At 35.3% G+C, this 20,147-nt stretch overlaps 1 protein-coding gene across 6 annotated transcripts in view; it reads right to left on the bottom strand.

The window, feature by feature from the left end:
* Positions 1–20,147, bottom strand: part of DDHD1 (DDHD domain containing 1) — a 133,591-nt gene that overhangs the window by 8,065 nt on the left and 105,379 nt on the right. For 5 of the 6 annotated variants that reach the window (XM_072629685.1, XM_072629687.1, XM_072629686.1 and 2 more), the window contains 3 exons: positions 10,467–10,616; positions 4,579–4,831; positions 3,660–3,860 (listed from right to left, as the gene is read on the bottom strand). In XM_072629685.1, the coding sequence (XP_072485786.1) occupies positions 3,660–3,860; positions 4,579–4,831; positions 10,467–10,616 (604 nt within the window). The remainder of the gene's footprint in view (positions 1–3,659; positions 3,861–4,578; positions 4,832–10,466; positions 10,617–20,147) is intronic. The other variant, XM_072629689.1, reaches the window with a different exon arrangement.

The raw sequence follows: 20,147 nt of genomic DNA, 5'->3' as shown, positions 1-20,147 counted from the left end.
ACATTCAAAGTCAGCTAGGTGGTGCAGTACATGGAGTGCTAGGACTGGAGTGAGGAAGCCTTCACTGAAGTCCAAATTTGGCCTCAATTACTAACTTGTGTGACCTTGGGCAAGTCACTTAACCTCTGTCTGCCTCAGTCTCCATCTCTGTAAAGTGGGGATAAAAAAAGCATCCACCACCCAAGGTGGCTGTGAGAATTAAATAAATATTTGTGAAGTGCTCTGCAAACATAAAAATAGTACTTAAATGCTATTATTATTTTAGGGGTCAGGTATCATAAATGTGTTTTAACAGTGATTTAAATAACTGTTTACTTAAATAAATAAAAAAATAAATTAAATAAAACTCTTTGCCACTACACTTTTGAATAACATTATTTTGTCACCTGCATGGTATAACAATAACTTGTCCCTTCATATTTGCTGCTTCAGTTCAATATTTCCAATGAAAGAAAAACAGTAGTTTAACTCACCAAACCATACAAATACATTCTGTTGTGCATAACATGAAAATTTGCTGTACTGTAATCTATAATTGTGGAATAAACTTCCTAGAAATTATCTGAAGGCCTACCAGTCTTTACAAAATTCAGGTGCTCCTTAGTTACTCTGGCCTGATCTGACATAGGCAGGTACAACCTAAAAATAGCAGCACTGAGCAGATAGACATATTAAACGATAGTGTGTTTTGGACAGGGGCTAACTACTTAAGGGAAGGTTCTGGCTCTGGGATCTGCACAAATGAGTCTGTTGTAACTTTACATGACAACAGTAAGAATAACAATAACAAAACCAGCATTCACATTTTAAGGTCTGAAAAACACTTTATAAACATCATGTCATTTGATCCACAGAATTTGAGAGTCAGAAGGGATCTCAGTGGGCATTTAGTTCAATGCACATATCAAAGATAATATACCTAACAAGTGATTATCTAGTGTCTGCATGAAGACCTTCAAGTAGAAGGAGCTCACCTCTTCTCTGGACAATCCATCATACTTTGAGTAGACTTAGTTGTTAGGAAAAATTTCCTGACGTCACTCCTAAATTTGCCTCTTTGTTACTTCTACCCATTACTTCTAGTTCTGTCTTCTGGGACCAAAAAGATAAATTCTAATCTCTTCTCCACATGGTATATCCTTCATGAGTCTTTTCTTGAGGCTAAACGTGCCTTGTGCCTTCAAATGATCTTCCTATGTCATGGACTCACTCAAGATTCTTCAAAATCACTGCTATCATCCTTTCGACGCCCCAGCTTATCTATATTCTTATTGTGACTTTTAATATTGAAGACGATACTCCAGATAAGGATGGACATTGGGATAGGGGGTTAAAGTATAGTGGGACCTCTTGATTCATGGAAGCTAGGCCCCTCATTAATGCCACCCAAAATTTTAAAAAAAATTTGATGTCAGCACACTGGTGACTCAAATTGAGCTTGTAATCCAGATCTTTCATTGAACTACTATCTATCCATGTCTCCTCCATATTATATTTGTGAAACTGATTTTCTGTACCAAAATGTAAGACTTTATGCTTCATTCTACTGAATTTCTTTTTATTAGACTCATAGCCCCATTCTCTAGTCTGGCAAAACCTTTGGAATCTGGATTTTGTCATTTAGTGCATCATTTAAACTTCCCAACTTTATATCTGCAAATTTGATGAGCATACCATACCCTTATTTAACTAATTGATTAAAATAGTAAACCAAAGGCTAAGCAAAGCTCCTTGGAAAAGTCCACCTAGACACTTCCTAATGAACCACTAATGACTATTCTTTAGAGTCTGGTCATTCAACCAGTTCTGAATCTGATTACATTATCTTAATGTCTTTTTCTCCTGAGCGTAGCAAAAATGTTTCCCATACTGTAAACTATAAATCAATAAAAGAATTAAGGCTTAAGAACCTGCACCTTCTAGAGGAAGAAAGCAGTCTTTCTCCTCTTGCTTTTTTGCCCTGACTATATGTAACAGGGTACAAGGTTTCAGAATCCATCCCTCCTTATATTAAAGGGCAAGGGGAAAAGAGAACTTGAATTACATAATTTTAAAAGTTAAAATACTTATCAAATTTGTACACAGAGGAATACCTCTTTTATATTTATGTGTACACCCAGAGGCAATGTAGTATGATAGTATTAAGTCAACCACACACTCAAAAAAATCTGGGTTCGAGTCTTGCACTTCACACAATCTAGCTAGTGGGGCCTTCTGCACATTGTTTCACCATTCCAGGCAATTCTCTATGACTCTTTAAGCTGCACAACAATTACTAATTTGCATTAGTAGAAGGGGCTTTCTTATACTGAGAAAATCATAGGTCCGAAATCTTTCTATCTCCCCTCAAAATAAGTCCAGAGTTCTGGTCGTGTAAAAAAGTAACCTCTAAGCATGTCCTAAGTTTCGAAATCACTGTTGACGTGACCATAAATTAGATAAGAAAATTATATAAAGTTTCAATATAAACTGATACTTAATTCAGTTATAAAAACCTTAGGGTCCTTAATTTAGTAAAGTTAGACTATATTTTATGCTATTATCTGTGGTCTAATGACTATATTTCACTTTTATTGATGATATGCAGTTAAGAGTACTACTTACCAAATTTTGCTTTGTCATTTCTAAGCCTGGCTTTGAATCTATACAATTTTTAGATTTAAAGGTCTTAAAATCAGCTTGGGTGAAATGAAGCCAATAACAGAAACTAAAGACTTGGGGCAGACTGGATTGGAAGAGAAACACAACTCAAAATGAGATATACCATATACTGAAGAAATTATGATAGACTGCAGAATTTTTACCACTATTGTACATGTCCTTTAAAACCATCCACTGTATGATATGAGGATCAATTAGACATCACTAATATTGAAAATGTGCTATGAGACCCCATTAAACTAAAGTTCTTAACTATATGACATGACAACTACAAAAGAAAATAGCAAAAAACAATCTTTCTAGAATTTTTTTTTTTTTAACATTGAAGGGAAGGCCTGACCATGACACTCTCTTCTCAATAAACTCTAGCGATTTCCCTACTGTTTCAAGGATAAAATGTAATAGGTTTGGCTCCCTAAAACTTGGTCCCCACCTACTTTTCAGCCTTTTCATACATTACTTTATACTCTATGTCCAGCCAAACTGGCCTCACACATGACATGCCATTTCCCATCTGTCTCTGACTGAAATGGATTGCTGCCCCTTCCTCCCACCGTGTACTACCATCTCCCCTGTCTCTTAGCATTTTGTTTTCCTCAAAATCCAACTGAAGTGCTACCTCCTACATAAAACCTCTCCTAATCTCCCCTTGTTATTATTGCCCTACCCCATATTACCTAGTTATTTATTTTGTATATATCTTTATATATGTATATGTTATCTTCCCCAGTGGAAGGCAAGCTTCCTTTAGAGCAGGAGCTATTTTATTTTTGTCTTTAAATCTGCAGTGCCCAGCATAGTGCCAAGTATGAAGAAGACAGATGCTTAGTAGATTTTTGTTGAACTGACCAAAAATTAGTAAAAAATGTTCATTGTTTTTAAACTGTAACATTCTTTAGATCATAAATATAACTGTTCATATTAAAGTTTCAATTTTACTCCAAAAATAATTTAAGAATTTACTTAAAAAGAATAAGCAAAGTACAGTGTGCACTAACATGTAGAATCGAGAAAGCCAGAATTGCTGTGTGGAAAGGCCTGGGTGGCCATTGTGGTGCCGGCTGGTGGGGTGACGGACTTCTTTTCTTCTTCTGTTACTTCTTTTGATGTGTCAGATGGCTGTGATGTGGATGAACTACTAGCACGTCCAAATCTTGAAAATAACATTCCTCCAAGCCCTTTCCCAATGCTAGCAGCTCCTGCATTTCACAAAAATAAGACAGTCATCATGTATGCTGAATCATACCCTACGAAAATAGTTAAGAGCTCCACCCATCAATTACAGTCTGAGGGAAGATAGGCTGGAATATTAGTCATTTTTTTCCAAAGTGGTAATTAACATTCAAAAATACAATTCTTACTTTTAAGTTTCCAACAGAGTTACTACATAAGATGAAAAGTTTAACATACTCTAAGGCACTGTTCTTATGATAAAGGGATGTAGGAATTGTTTTATTCAAGCATTTACTAAATTATATTTCAGATCAGAATATTTCTCACAAAATATTTTATGTGAAGCTATACTCATACTTTGTTGCAGTACATGCATGTGCCATTAAAAACTTGGTATTAAGCAAAATGCAAGTCTGAATTTGTGACGTATACCAAATCACTTTAAAATATGATCATCATATTAAAACTTCATTTCTGTAACAAAAAATGTGCCAAATTATTTCATACCTACATGTAAGAGATTAAATGTAAGTCAGAGTCACAGAACTCTAGAAGATACCCTTTATTAATTCTTGAAGTAAAGACTATAAAACCTAACTAGAGGCTGCTCAATATAAACTATTAACTCTGGCTATAGAAACTCAAAATAGGATAGCTTTTTTCATAAATACTTAAAGAAAACATACCTGGTAGCAAACAAATCATATTTCCAATAAGGGAACAAGAATATTCATGAGAAATTACCTAATATGCTGGCTTTGCCTATATTTGTTATAGATTCCCCATAATGTCGTCGAGACAAGACGGGTGAAGTCACTGGGCTTGACACTGCTGACAAATTCTCATTCTCTGATGCTGAGGTAGGTTCTTTTGCAGGGTTGAGAAAACTTGGCTTCATGTGTTCATAAGGTAGAGGATTTGTGGTATTATACCAATGGATTTGGACAGGTGAAATGTTGCTATAGTGTTTCAGAATTAATGGTTCTAATCTATAAGCCTTGACAGAAAAATAAAAAAACAAAGATTTTAGAAGGTATCATAAATAACAATTTTTTAATACAGAAACTGTTCATTATTCAATATTATGTTAAAATCAACTTCTAAAGGGAAGATCTAATGTAATTTCTTTTTTCTAAATTTTACACTATTCATGTAACATCACATTATTTCTGAATATCTCTACCCTTCTTCCCCAGCAAGCTATCCTTTATAACAAAGAGGAAAAAATGTTTAACACAAACCATCAACACATTAACTACTTTTGACAGTCCACTACCTATTCAAAGAAGGGAGGGTGATGCATTTTCTCATCTCTTTCAATATGGGGATAAAGCCCATTAAGTTTGTTGAAATCTATGGAAAGTACTAAAATCACCCTCCCTTTCAGGCTATCTGTATTTTTGTACACTGCTGGCCTGGACACATTAAGCTTTTAGCATTATGATTAAACAACTAAAACACTAGAGGTTACAAGAATTGGTAATTAACAAAAGAATTAAACTTTTATCTTGAAAGAAATTCCTCTTAATTATTGTTTTTGACAGTCTCAAAAACCTTGTTAGTAAATTAGGATTGAACAAGATGGTAAACATATCGTAGAAAAGAACCAAATTATAACAACTTAATCTCTAGCTTTCATTTAAGGTCAACACTTGACAGAAGCTATTTGTCACCATGGGAAACAACACAATTATGGTTATTAACTATAAAATGAACTTATTAAGTGTGTAGTCATTTTAATTATTTTTAAATTGAGCCTCCATTTTATTATACTTAACTGTACTAGCTGTATCACTTTGTAGTTTTCTAATGTTTTGACCACCTGGGACAAGATGAAACATATTTGTGAGTCCCAGGAATAATAGTGAAAAACTGAGGGTAGGGGGGATTACTGTATCATTTCTTTCTTTTTTTTTTTAATTTATTTTTTATTTAACTTTTAACATTCATTTTCACAAAATTTTGGGTTCCAAATTTTCTCTCCTTTTGTCCCCTCCTCCTCCTACTGTATCATTTCTTAACCAAAAGTGTATTTTTTTTTCCACAATGGAAATAATTTTCTAAAATTTCAGTCTTTAGTCAATGTCTTATTGTTATTGTTAGTTCATTACTTCAAAGATCCAAGATTTCATTGTTGTAGCTTTACTTGTCAGATAGTTTAATGAATTACTATGATCAAAAATATTCATGATTTGGTAGCTCACTTCTTTGATGATGGATTAATGAAATTGCTAGACTGGGCCATGTGGATGACAGACACACAGGTCCATTCGTATGTTTATACCTGAAGGAATTCCAGCTTTATATAACCTGCTAGTCAGATCACTAAAGTGAATGCCTTGGTACTAAAACTATAGTAGACCATAACAAAATCTCAGAGAACATCTATTCCAATAATATGTGAAGAAAAACTTCTCTAAAACGTACTTGACAAATGGTCATTCAGTTTCTGCTTAAAGACAACCAATAAAGAAGAACCCACAATGTCCTCAAGTTAGTTTATTCCATTCTTGGAGGGTTGTTTAGCAGTTTTTCCTTATATCTTTAATTTGTCTCTGCAATTTTTACCAAAGGCTCTTACTGCTATTCTCTGGATCCAAGCACAATAAATCTAAATCTTCCTCCATAAAATAGCTTTCCAAATACCTGAAGGGAGCTTTCGCATCCTCTCTATAGGCTTTCCTTTTCTGTGCCAAACCCTTCTAGTCTTTTGAAGGATTCTTTTAGGCCTGTCACTATTCTGGTTGCCCTCCAGTTCTTCAAAGTTCTTCCTAAAATGTGTTAACTAGTGCTGGACACAACACCCAAGGTGTGGGTTGATCAGGACAGAGTGTAGTGGTATTATCAGATATTTCCACATTTCCTGGTAGGCGACACTCACTTTGGACTTCCTCGATCAATTGCTCAGTAAACTCAGCATTGGGAAATTTCACCATCTTACAAAATCTAAACTCACACTTCATCAGTACTGCTGCCCCTTTGATTGGAGGGTAGAGTCAGGGCATCCTCAATCTCCATTCATTTAAAGAGGGAAGACAGGAGGTACAGCTCCTCAACTCCCATTTGGCTACCCTCCTTTGGGCAACATTTTGCCCTTCCCTGGCTTCTCTACCAATCACTGACTGACTCTCATTAGATTGTAAGCTCCCTGAGGGCAGAGACTGTCTCTCCCCCCCACCCCCACTAAGCACAACAGGTGCTTAAAAATGTTTATTAATATCAAATTCCTAGCCCTGAACACTTTTACATAGCCTAAGTTTGTATTAGTTCTTTTTGGCATCCTCTCACACTGATGATCGACACTGAGCTTGAACTTGCAGTACACTAAAAAACTGTATGTTTTTAGCAAAGTAATTGTCTAGTCATGCTTCCACTAGCTTAAATTTATGATGCTGAATTTTTGAGCTCATGTGAGGTCCAAGTTTACATTTATTCCTAATTCAAAAGTATGTTAGGTCCCAGCTTTGGGACATCTGTCAATGTGACAAACAAGTCATTTATACTCCTATATAACTCACTGGCAAAAATGTCAAAATATCGCAGGTCCAAGCACAGATCCCTGGGGCATTTCACTGCAGACTTTCTTCTAAGCTGACATCAAACTAAAAATGACTACTTTTTGAATACGGTATTCAAACAATTTCTGAATTCATCTAACTTTAAATCCGGATATTTAATTTATACCTCCTCATCTTTTGCACAACAGAATGAAAGAATAGTAAATACTGTTAAAATGTAGGCAAACTAAATGTATCTTCAGTAATCCCCTGATCAACCATTCTTAGTAATGCCTTCAAAAGAAGGAAATGGAATTAATCTGGTGTATCCTGTTCCTGATGAAATAATTTTGCCTTCTGTAATCACTGCTTCCGTTTCATGAAACACCCCTTTAATGATTACTAGAATTTTTCCAAAAATCAAAGTCAAGTTCTATTGTCCTTATAGTTTGTATATTCTCTTCTCTTTTCCACTTTTATAAACACCTGGGGCATATGCCTATATCTAGTTCTGCATTATGTATCCTATACTCCTTGATCATTCAAAGATCAATAGAAATTCCATCTTCCAGTTCTTTCAGTACTGTGGGTTGTAGCCCATCTGAGATTAGTGACTTGAACTCATTAAGGCAGTTAGGTATTCATATTTAGGGTTGAATATCAATTTAGAAAGCAAAGATTTAATTAAGATGCTCTTATTTCTCTCCATCAATTATCATCATTACATCCAACCCAAGAAACAGTTTATTCCTTTTTTAATTCTCTTCCCAATATGGGTAAAACCACACTATGGTCCCCAACCTTTTCCTTGTCTTCAGCTTTCCTCGTTAGTCTCAGCAAATTCTAAATTTTATTACTCCTGACACCATTCTTAAAGAACCATTCCATCCTTTTATATGATTCTTCATTACCTGTTCTTGCCTTTATTCTTCGTACATGTCTTTTTAAAAACTCTATGTTGGTCGATACATTTTCTGTGTATCCAAAATACTTTAGACCACTTCATTTTTTTCTCCTCATCTTAACTACTTTTCTTAAGGTCTTTAGAATTTCATTCTTGAGAGCTTCCTATCCTTCATGGGTTGACTTTTCCTGTAGAATTCTAGGGTTGGATAATTGTTCTTTCCCTAAACTCTGAAATCTTTTCTTCCAAAATCTCAGATGTCAGACTGTATTCAATTTTCTTCTGGTTTTCTATGACAAATTCAAAGATGAAACGGTCACTTCTCCCAAGACTTCCTGTGATTTCCACTCTTTGTTGACTCCTCCAATTTTGGAAAAATGAAATTATCAACACAAATCAAGAAGCTGCTTTACACAGAAAGCATGCTATTATAGATGTCTGGATAACTGAGGTCCTCCAACACTGATTCTGTTTCTTCTTTTGTTGACTTTCATTAAAATGGTCTCCCCATCTTGATTACTCATGCTGATTCTTGTATTTCCTCATATAAGGATACTTTCTTAATATGTAAAGCTATGCTGTCCCCATCCTTTTACTTACGGAATAAGGTATATTCTTTCCAAAATTACATTCCACAGTAGTGTGTGAATTAAACTTAGGCAAAGGAAAATAATACTTTCTGACATACAATTAACCTTACAACTTCTGACATCTTAAAAATACTTCTAACATGTCATATATGTCTTTCTTTTGCTATAATCACTTGTTTTGTACAATTTGGCATTCATTTCACAAGATTTTGTCACACACTCTTTAATACTTCATCATGAAACCACATTTTTATTACATTGGCTATTAACCATATGAACAGTCCCTTTTCCCAAGCCTAGCCTTGGTTAAATCCTATGGATTTTAATGAGGTTCAAATCCAGGAATTCCTGGAACATTTTGACATGTTTTATTTTCATTGTTTAGATAAACTTCTTAACTTTTTTGATAGATGGCATGGTGCAAGGTGTAGTATTCTATCTCCATTTGGGAATTTATGTAATTTTACAACAGTTCTGCTTCTCAGTATTATCAATATATTTATTAGCATTCATTATTCTCTCAATAGGGACAAGAATTCCAGGCCCATTATAAAAACAAAATCCATTTCTTTGGGGGTTGGGGGAAAGCAGGGGTTAGGGGACAGAGAAGATGTCTTTCAGCAATCTGATGAAGATATCAAGATGTTAAAAGGATAACCTGGACTTCTAATGATACTTTTGATTTAACATTAAATGAAAAGTGAGCTTTCAAAAATTACCTTTTTCATAAATCTTTATCACTTCCAATCTTTGTATTACATTGCCCATGACAAGTATTTTTTATTTACAGCAATGGTTAAACAGCTATTTTTTTGATGGTCTTCCCCACTGTTGTTCCAGTTTCAAACAGTCTGTGCCATAGTGTACAGGAAACAGTAACAACTCTTCTAGAGGCCTTGTCCTCTCTGCTTGTTTTCTAAGAATCTGATTATCTTGCAGCAATGGTCTGTCAGTTTTTGGCACTGTTTTTTCAATTTCAATTGCACTTTCCTTGGCTCTTGGATCTTGTTTCAGTGTGGACATGAATGATCCTTCAATGCCTCAAAACTTTCCCATATCAACAGCTATTACAATACAATTATATTGTTATATGAATAACTATAAGATAAAATGTGTCTTCCTGAACTAGTAATGAATTATATGTTCATTTTATTTCTTACTTCTGCTTTGTGTATGTATGTATAGACTTCTGAGGTCATGGATTTTATTACTAGATCCTTTATTGGAATTTATCAGCTGTGAATTTCTGTGTATCTTTACTACTATTTTAACCACATTTCAAAGAGGATGTGTCATATATTCAGTATCAGTTAGTGATAAGAAAAATGCAACAAACATTAAAAATTGGGCTCAATAATGCACATTGCTAGGCTACCATTCCTGAGGCCAGCCTCAATTTCAATTTTGAAACTATAATATAAATCTGCAAATTCTAAAACATTGCTCTATTATGGCCTAAATATCTTTACATGTAATAAACTAAAACCACATTCTCTGTACAGTATTTTTTCTGCAAAACTGCTACAAATGCAATCTGAGGGCTGAAATAATTATAGGTCAAGTTAAAGTTTCTTTCAGAGTGCCACAGTTATTCAATAATAAATTTAACATTGAGAGAAAAAGTTTATAACTCTAACTCACAACTGGATCTGTGGGATGAAAAATATTTAGTAACCGGTTACATATGATCCTAGGCAAAATGTGGTCTTGACTTCCACTATTTCCTGGACGGATGCCACGTAATGCCAAAAAAACCGCTAGTGGGGATCCCATGCAGAAAAAATTCTCAACCTAAAAGAGAAAATGATTAATCCTAAATAAATCATATTTGAAGGAAACAAAGAAAAATAATTTAAGATTCAATCCTCTTTATTTTACCGATAAAGGAACAAACCTAGAGATAGATGATAATCTTACTCAAGGTCACACAAAGATCTATTGGGAAAACTGGTACTAGAACCCAGGATTCTTGTCTCAGTTACAATACAGAACACTGTGCATTCTTAAAAAGCACAGACTTTAAGTAAGAAGTTTACTGTACACAGAATTTTTCAAAGGGATGATACTGTTGTTTGGATGTTATCTCTCACCTTCAAATATTGACATCTTTGAAAATAAAATTCAGCATGAGAAGAGAAACTAAGTATGAATTGGACAATTAATTGGATCTTCAAGACAGACTGAGCTCTTGGCCCTATTTACAGAATCAAGGAAGATTAAAGCTGGAATAAACCTCATTTATTCAATTCAGAATATAAATATTAAAAGCCTGTTATGTGCTAGGCACTGTGGGGGTGCAAGGGATATACAGATAAAAACAAACCATTTCTTGTCCTTAAGGAATTTATAAGCAATGCAGAGAAAAAAACATGCACATAGACAAACAAATGTGAAAAAAGTAACAAAATAAATTTTTTTTTTGTGGGGAGAGAAAGGACTACAAAAGGCCTCCTGAAGAAATTGACACTTAAGACAAGCCTCTAATGCAGATATGGATTCGTTGTCCAAAGAGGTATTGTCTCAGGTTGGAATTTTCTCAGGCCCTTAGGCAGTTCAGGTAAGGGTACAAATGCTGGAAGCTAAAGAAATGGTTTTACTCTCTCCAAGGCAACAGACCAGGCTGGTGACTGGAAAAGGCCTTTTTCCTATTCCCTGGAAGGGAATAAGTAGTCTGGTGCTTGATAGAATGGTGTTTCTTCTCTTCCAGTGAGAGGCAGGAAAAGCCCTGTGGTCCTCTCCCATTATTTCTAAGGTAAGAAGTTGGTGCATGTTGAAATGGTGTTTCCCCCCTTCCTGAGGAAGGCTGGAACCCAGGCTTGAGACCCAATGTTTTCTCCTCTTTCCAAAAAGAAAAGAATCTGGTGCTTGAAGGAATGTAGTTTCTCCTTTTAACCTGGGTGGCAGGAATCCTAGTGTATGGAATGGTGTCTTCTCCCGTTACCCCAAAGGCAAGAAGCTGGTGATTGATGGTAATAATCCTGGTAAGGAATGCTTAGAATTTGAAGTATCTCATTTTGAGTGGAGAAAAGTGATTAAACGTTGTAGTAGCAGTAGTAGATTGGATGGGGAAAAGAGTGAACGGTTGAAGATCTTGTGATCTTAGAGTTGGAAGAGACCTTGGAGGGTGTTTAATCCAACTCCCTTATTTTACAGATGAGAAAACTGAAGTTCCGAGAGCAAAAGTGACTGCACATGCAAGTTCATATCCAAGAAAAGAATCTAGATCCTTCAATTCCAAGCCATTATTCATCCCACTGTATCACACTGTTCCCAGTGAGCCTGAAGTGATACACTCAAGTAACTAAAGGATGTGAGTACATCTTTGATGGAGAAAGGGAAATTAAGAAGTAGGCTTAAGAGTAGCTTTTAGGGAGAACACTGCAATTCCCACTTTGGCCATGTTGCATTTGTGGGCAACATTCACTGCCCTTTAGGGCACTGTGGTAGAAATATCCAATAAGCAGTTCATAATTCAGGACTGTAGTTCAGGAGACAGATTGAAAGGTAGATATTAAGATTTCAAAGTTATATGTATAGAGATGTAAGCTCATGGAATCTAATGAGATTACTGACTAGAGACAGGGAAGAGAATAAAGTCCCAGACTAAGATCTATGGTATACTTGTAAATGAAGGATATAACAGAGATTATAAACCATCAAAGGAAATTGACGGGAGAAAGAATAAGTAATAATGTCATGAAAATGTGGCAGAAGGAGAAAGTATTCAAGTATGAGAATGACTGAATAATCTATCAATAAGCATCTGTTAAATGCCTACTATGTGCCAGGTACTTAGAATACAAAAATAAAAAAAGAGAGAAGTTAAAATCCGTACTCTCAGAAGTTTACATTCTATTAAAGGAGACTATGTGCGTGTATGTCTCTTATGTATTAGTACACACACACAATGTACATACAACACACACACAAAATAAAAGGTAATGGGGAAGAAGGGAGACTGGCAGTTGCTGGCCTCAGGAAAGACTTCATTCATTTAAAGGTAGTACCTGAGATAAGCTTTGAAAGAAATCAATGACTCTACAAGGCAGTGGTGAAGAGGAAGTACATTCCAGGCATGGATGACAACATATTTAACATGTAAAGGTAACAAAATGGGAAATGGAATGTTGTATGAGAAATGGGTCAGGTTAGCTCAAAGAATGAGGGTAATGAATAATGTATAAGCTTGAAAAAAAGGCAGGAGATTGGATGTGAAGGAACTTAAGCTACTGAGGCAGCTAGTTAGGTGGCACAGTGGACAGAGCACTGGGCCTGGAGTCAGGAAGGCTGAATTGCAAACTGGCCTCAATTACTTCCTAGCTGTATGACCCTGGGCAAGTCACTTTTCTTTTTTTGCTTTCCTTCCCTCCTATGCCAAACAAAAGAATTTATATTGATGATGGTGGCAATAGGGAGGAGGCAAGGGAGTTTATTGAGCAGGGAATGACTTGGACTTTTAGAGAATCGGTTTGGCAGTTCTATAAAGAATGGTCTGGAGAGGTGAAAGACTTGAGCAGTAAGTACAATTAGGAAGACTGCAATAGTTCTAGCAAGAGTGAAGAGTGAAAACTGTGTGAATAGAAAGGTGTTGGATGTGAGATATAATGTGGAGATATCTTTCTCACAGAGCAAATTGCTAAGCCTTCACCTTATTCTTTATATTGTGACCTTCAATCCCTTCACTCCTCAGTTTGACGCTTTTGTGAATCAGTTCAGTTCTACATTATCCTGTACACTCCACTCTCTTGCCCCCTGCCCTACTCCAGTCATGCCTGGCCAAAACCCAACCTTGGATTACTCTCACTATTTGCCTCCTTCATTCCTATTCACAAGAAGTCACAGAGCTGGAAAAAATGTTGAACTGGGTGTAATACAAGCTTACGTTAGTATGTTACCTAATATCAAATGGGCCTTTGCTGTAGTAAACATATCTTCTTATACCATTTGCTATCCAACTTTTAATAGCAACTATTCCAAACTTTGTCATCTCCCTAAGCATGTTTCATACGCAATCCCTACCCTTCCCCCAGCTGAGGACTTCATCTCATACTTTACTGACAAAACTGAAACTATTTTCTTCTTCTCCTCTTATATCTTCAAGAACTTCCTTCTACTATCTACTAAGACATACTAATGTCTTTTCCCCTCCTTAAAAAATCCATACTAGATCCAACCATCCCCATTATCACCTTCTCTTCTCCCCTTCTCAGTTAAACTCCTTCAGAAAGCCACCTTAGAAGAGAATCATCTCTTCATTCCATTCCATTGTAGCAATCTAGCTTCTTACTGTTGAAACTGCTCTCTCCTCAGTGACCCTGGACAAATCACTTAACCCTGTTTGCCTACATTTGCTTGTCAGTAAAATGAACTGGAGAAGGAAATGGCAAACCACTCCAGTATCTTTGCCAAGAAAACCCCAAACGCGGTCCTGAAAGGTTAAACATGACTGAAAAATGACTTGACAACAACAACCTGAGACATAACAGAGAAATTTCCAATTGGATAACAACTACCTACTTTTGGTGATTGACATGGGTACAAGTAACATTTCCAGAAGAAGACTAAAAAGCACTGCCAACAATCATAATCCTTAGACAATAAAAAGTGTCACAAGGCCACATGCTGTGTTTTCTTCACTGCTGTTTGTCCTTTAGTAAAGGCTATAAAAGTGAAACAATGATTTGGGAAACATCTGAGAATGGGTTTTGGATTTCTGGGTCATTTCTTACAATATAGAATTGACAGACTCCTGGTCAGAGATGGAATACACTGTAAAGACTATTAAGGACATATCTGCTAGGTATCTGGCAAATTTAATCAAAAAAGCTTTACACTAAAAAGGATGAGTGAGAGTAAAGATTGCCTAGGCCTTTCCCTTAAGTTAGATTCTAAAGAGAATAGACAGAAAAAAGGAATAAGAAAATAGTACAAGGAGAAAAAGCTACAGCACAAAGAAATACAAGAAAACAAACCCATGGCATCAAACGTCGATATGAAAATGCGCAGAGTTCAGGCAAACAAATGAGAAATTGGAGGTCCTAATGAAAGAAGGTAAATTCTGCCTCATACATATCACTGAGACTTGGAGGGATGAAATCTATGACTGGATTACTCATGTATAGCCTATATTGAATTGCTTGTCTTCTCAGTGGAGATGGGTGGGGAGGGAGGAAGGGAGATAAGTTGGAACTCAAAGTTTTAGGAATGAATGTTGAGAATTGTTTTTGCATGCAACTGGGAAATAAGGAATACAGGTAATGGGGTATAGAAATTTATTTTGTCCTATAAGAAAAGAGAGAAGATGGAGATAAGGAAAGGGAGGGATGTAATAGAAGGGAGGGCAGATTGAGGGAAGGGGTAATCAGAATGCACAGTGTCTTGGGGAGGGCTCAAAGGGAGAGATGGGGAGAAAATCTGGAACTCAAAATCTTGTGTAAATAAATGTTGCCAATAAAAATAAATAAATCAATTAAAAAATAGAAAAAACCCACTGTTGTTATCACACACACAAAAAATCAACCTACACACTAACTAAACTAGACAAGATTTTCCTGGTTTACCACTTCTGTGAAGAAGAGAGAACGATGCATTTTCTCAGTTCTTTGGCCCAATTTTGTTTATTATAATTACACAGCATTCAGGTTTTTTTCGGTTTGTTTTTTTTTTCTTTTCATGTGATATTCCTGTCTAGGTTTCTGCTTAATTGATCTTTGTCAGTTTATTTAAGCTATTCTATGTTATTCTGAATTCTTCATTCATCATTTTTAAGTAGACAGTAATATTCCATTAAATTAATATACAACAGTTTATTTAGCCATTCACCAAAATATAGGCACCGACTTTGTTTGCAGGTCTCTGATACCACAGAAGTACTGCTTTTTTTCTGTTTATAATCTCTTTGGGAGCTATACCTAGCAGTGAGATCTCTGCTGCCGAAAATAAGATTTCTCAGTTAATGTCCATTGCAAAGAAGTATGACATTTATTTTTGTCTATTTTTTTTTTTTTACTAAATTACACATGTAATTTTTTCTATAAAAAATTTCATCTATAAAAAAAGCAAATTCTGCAAAAAAAATGATATACAAAAAAATCAAATTACAAATTATTCATTTTAAATTAAAGGATATATCACAGGTATCCTTTACATTTGAAAGGTCCAATACTGTATTTAATGTAGAATTTGACTTACCAATAACTTTTGACAGCATAGCAGAAAGCAAATTGGACTAGGAGTCCAAAAACCTAGGTTTTGTCCCAGCTCTACTACTTACTAGTCATATGAACTTGGGTACGTCACTTAACTTGTCTGAATTTAATTTTCAGAGCTGTAAAATGAGAATTATCTTGGCCTATCTCATAGGATTATTTTAAGAAATGAATGAGACAATATATGTGATAATGATGTGTAAGCTGTAAATCATTTATTACAGAAACATGAATATAAAGTGGATGGGGGAAACTTCTTATTTCATGTACAGGTAGTTTTTCACGTGCTTCATGAGAGTGAGCTAAAGACCAACTGAGCTAGCTGACTAGCCCTTGGGGAGCTAGGATGTTGTCTTTTGGGAAAGGATATCTCCCTTAGTCCAAGCAGGGCTGAAAGGGTAAAAAAGAAAAAGGGAAGATACATAGACCATTCTACATCGTTAGTTAAGAGCACATTATCCCTTATACACAAATATCTAAATGGGCAGATAAGAGCAAGCTCCAGTGGAGAGGTTTTGTGTTAGCCTACGTAACAAAAAATCTGCTTTTAGATGACTGCTTCTACACAAGTGACAAAAACATCTTACTCCTAGGGAATCTTCTCTGTGTGTGGTAATAGGGATGTTCAAATGAGAATGAGGAGGCTTCCGTGACTGAGCATTGGTAAGAATATGTTAGTTGAGCACAGAGTGGCAGCATGATGTAAGGGAAAGAACAATGGGTTTGGAATCAGAGAACCTGAGTCTGAATCTCTAGTTTTGCCACTGATAATTTGTGAAATTTAGATTAAGTGACTTGTCCAATCTTTACCTTAGATTCTTCATCTATAAAATGAGGAAGTGAATTATATGATCTTTAAGACTCCTTCTATTTCTAAATTCTAAGATCTGGAACGCTGGGAAAGAAAGGTTACTCCAATAGAATAGTACACTAGCCTTTCTGGGAGTGACTTTATAGAGATTCTCAAGGTGAAAGGATATTTCATGCTTGGGTCTAAGTGTCATTGGTGCAGAAATGTTGTAGGATTTGGGGGCCTTTGCGTTGCTCAAAGCTATTTGTTCCTAAATATAAAAAGCATGTGTTGTTTTCATTTATAAGGACATGCTGAAAAACAAGAATTCTAAGTTGTTCTCAGGTTTTGATAAACCAGATTTTGAGAAAAAAAATTGCAGCCCACATTTGAAACAATGAGGTCTAGAGGCTTAGAGAGCCCTGATGAAAAGTAGTCTTTTTTCTTTTATTTGTGATTTTCCTACATCTGTAAAATTTAATTCAATTTGCTTTAGTTACCTAAAACATTTATAGAATATGTATATATATATATATATATATATATATATATATATATATATATATATATATATATATATATATATATATATGTGTGTGTGTGTGTATGTGTGTGTGTGTGTGTGTGTACGTATGTAGAAACTTATACAAAAAAAAAAGTAGTCACATAGTAGAGAGACAGCCAGACATGAAGTCAAGGAGAACTAGGTTTAAGCCTCACCTCTGACATGTAAATGTATATCCCTTTAACTCACTGGTATAATATGGAAATCATGTTTTCTTTAACAGCTTGTTTTTTTCTATGTGAAAAGTTAGACAAAGTCTAATGCATGCTTATAAATTTTGTCAAGGAAGTTCTGCAGTGTTTTGGGGCTTGATGCAATAACTAAAATGTTATCTGCAAACAAGAGCATCTAGTGAACCTCATCATTAACAGGAAATTCCTTTTCAACTTTATGAACTGGAATTCCTCTATGACAACGGGAAACATCTGCCCGTGGTAAATATACATCTGTTATATGCCTCACCTGATATAATCACTGGATAACTGAAAGAAGTTGCTTTTACTTTTATATAATTTTAGGAATTTTGAATGATTTTAATGTAGAAAGGGAGCTACTTAATTTAAGGAAAATCCTTAAGGCAACATTTTGCTCCACTGAATCAAATGCTTTTCTATAATTAAACAATAAAAACAGCTGGATCCAGTCTTCATTAGATATTTTACACAAGTATGTGATTGTGAAGATATGATTCACTGTGGAATATACTTGCAAAAACCTGCCTCTTCTCTACTAACAGAAAATTATTAAGATGGGAAAATAGATGAATAGTCCAGTAGTTATCGCTATTTTCTTTCTTTTTTCATATGCACAAGGTCTAAGTTTTTCCCCATCATGTAGTTGGTATCTTCCATTCAGATACTCTGTGAATATATTCCTCAATATCCTCACAATTATATCACTTCCACTAGGTATTTCTCATATATTTGGTCTAATCTGGCTGCTCTTCTCTTCTTTGATCTCTTTTATGCCATTTCTATTTTCTCTGTAAGTACATGTAATATTAAGAGTCCAAGTGAGATGGCTCTACTCTCCTTGATGGTAAAAATCTTTATCAAACAAATCTTTTAGATCTTTTGTTCTGGTTGCTATTTTCCTTCCATGTTATCTTTAAATGTTCTTGTATGGCTTTGCTTAGCCAAGTCTCCCACCAAGGTTTCTGAAACTAGTTTTAACCACAGGAATCATCTGTTTAATACCAACATTCTGTCACTGTTGCCACATGGCTTTGAGACATGAGACACAATAATATCTGAGGAACTAGAAATAAGTATCATACAGAGAACAATGGAGAGGTATGTGAGGGTGTGTGAGCAAGCTAAACCATCTAACCAATGAAGATTTTTAAAGAAGAAAAAGAGTAAAAGATGTAATCAGATAAACATATGATAGGCACGATGAGATGATCAAATTTAGAGTGATGACGAGTTGCTATCTAGAGTGCTCCACTGTTATTGTTGCAATGTCAAGACAAAGTAAGAAAGCATCCAGAATGTTGGGGTAGAACTTCTCTGATAAATTTAGGTGAGGAAGAAAGTCACCTAAGATGGGAAGGAATGAAAGTTGCAATCTTCACCCCTGGAAAGAACCACCAAATTGATGAAATTACAGATCCATTTCAATATATCAACTTTTTTGATTAGGTTAGGCTTAAGTTGTTTCAGTTCCAGGGGATGTATTTTTCTCATTTTTATTCTTCTAACTTTGTATTAATTTTTATCCTTGTTCTAACAAGTTGGTATTCTGACTATAAAAAGAAAACTAATTTAGGAATGATTATATCAGTAAAAAATTATTTCCCATCGATTAACATATAACCAATTTTATTTTTTTAGATGACGCTATTCAGTGCTTGTCACGTCCAGTGCTTCTCTTCTCAAAAAAGTATTTACCGTATAAAGACATGAAACTGAGCTGTCAACAAGTTTTTGGCCTCTTTTTCACTGATACATGTCCTTTAAAGTATTTCTAACTATTCTCATACATTCTCACTTCTGTAGTGAAGTTGCTTACTATCTAAGTTTATGCTTACTAAATCTGGCAGGTCATTATCAAACTTTTCATAGAACCACAACTCCTCCATTCTCTGAAACTGATATTGTATTATTTGACAGTGGCCTTTTGGCAAGTACTTGTGAGCACTCCATTTTGTGATGGCCAGATGTTTTATGAAATGATGTTTCTTGTTGTATTAAGAAACACAATAAAACCAACTCTGCCAAATCCTTTATTTGTCTCTCTCAGAAGAAACTGTGGGCCATCTCTTTAGCTGCAAATTCTTCTACTTTTTTTTTTGTTCTGACTTCATTTACAGAGAGAATGCCAAGATTGGTAAGATTCAGTTCCTCCAGCAGTATGTCCATTTGTTGGCTACTGGTCAAAGACTACTACGTTCTGAGTTCAAGTGTAGAGATGATCTTAAAATGATGATTCTTAGCATTTTATGCCCCTTCTTCTTCCTGTAGAAGAACTCCTGAGGATACCTTTACATTTTTCTCTATTTTTCTTTTCTTTCACTTTCTTTTATTTTTTTCCTTTATTTTAAGGGTTGCCATGGCCAAAGAATTCTTCATGTAGCCAGGCTACTTTCCTACCTAGGCAGCTGGTCCTCAGAAAGTGGACAGTTTGCTGGCAGGCTCATATTTGTGACATTTCCAGCTTAGTAGAAATTTAAGGCAGGCAACAAGCTTTTATTAGGTATTTACTATGTGCTGGCCACAGGAGTAGGGAAAATAGCAGCTGGGTAGGGGCATGGTGATGAA

The sequence above is a fragment of the Notamacropus eugenii genome, chromosome 1 (assembly GCF_028372415.1).
Source record: "Notamacropus eugenii isolate mMacEug1 chromosome 1, mMacEug1.pri_v2, whole genome shotgun sequence".
NCBI classification, from domain to species: domain Eukaryota; kingdom Metazoa; phylum Chordata; class Mammalia; order Diprotodontia; family Macropodidae; genus Notamacropus; species Notamacropus eugenii.
This window is presented reverse-complemented; position numbering and strand designations above follow the sequence as displayed.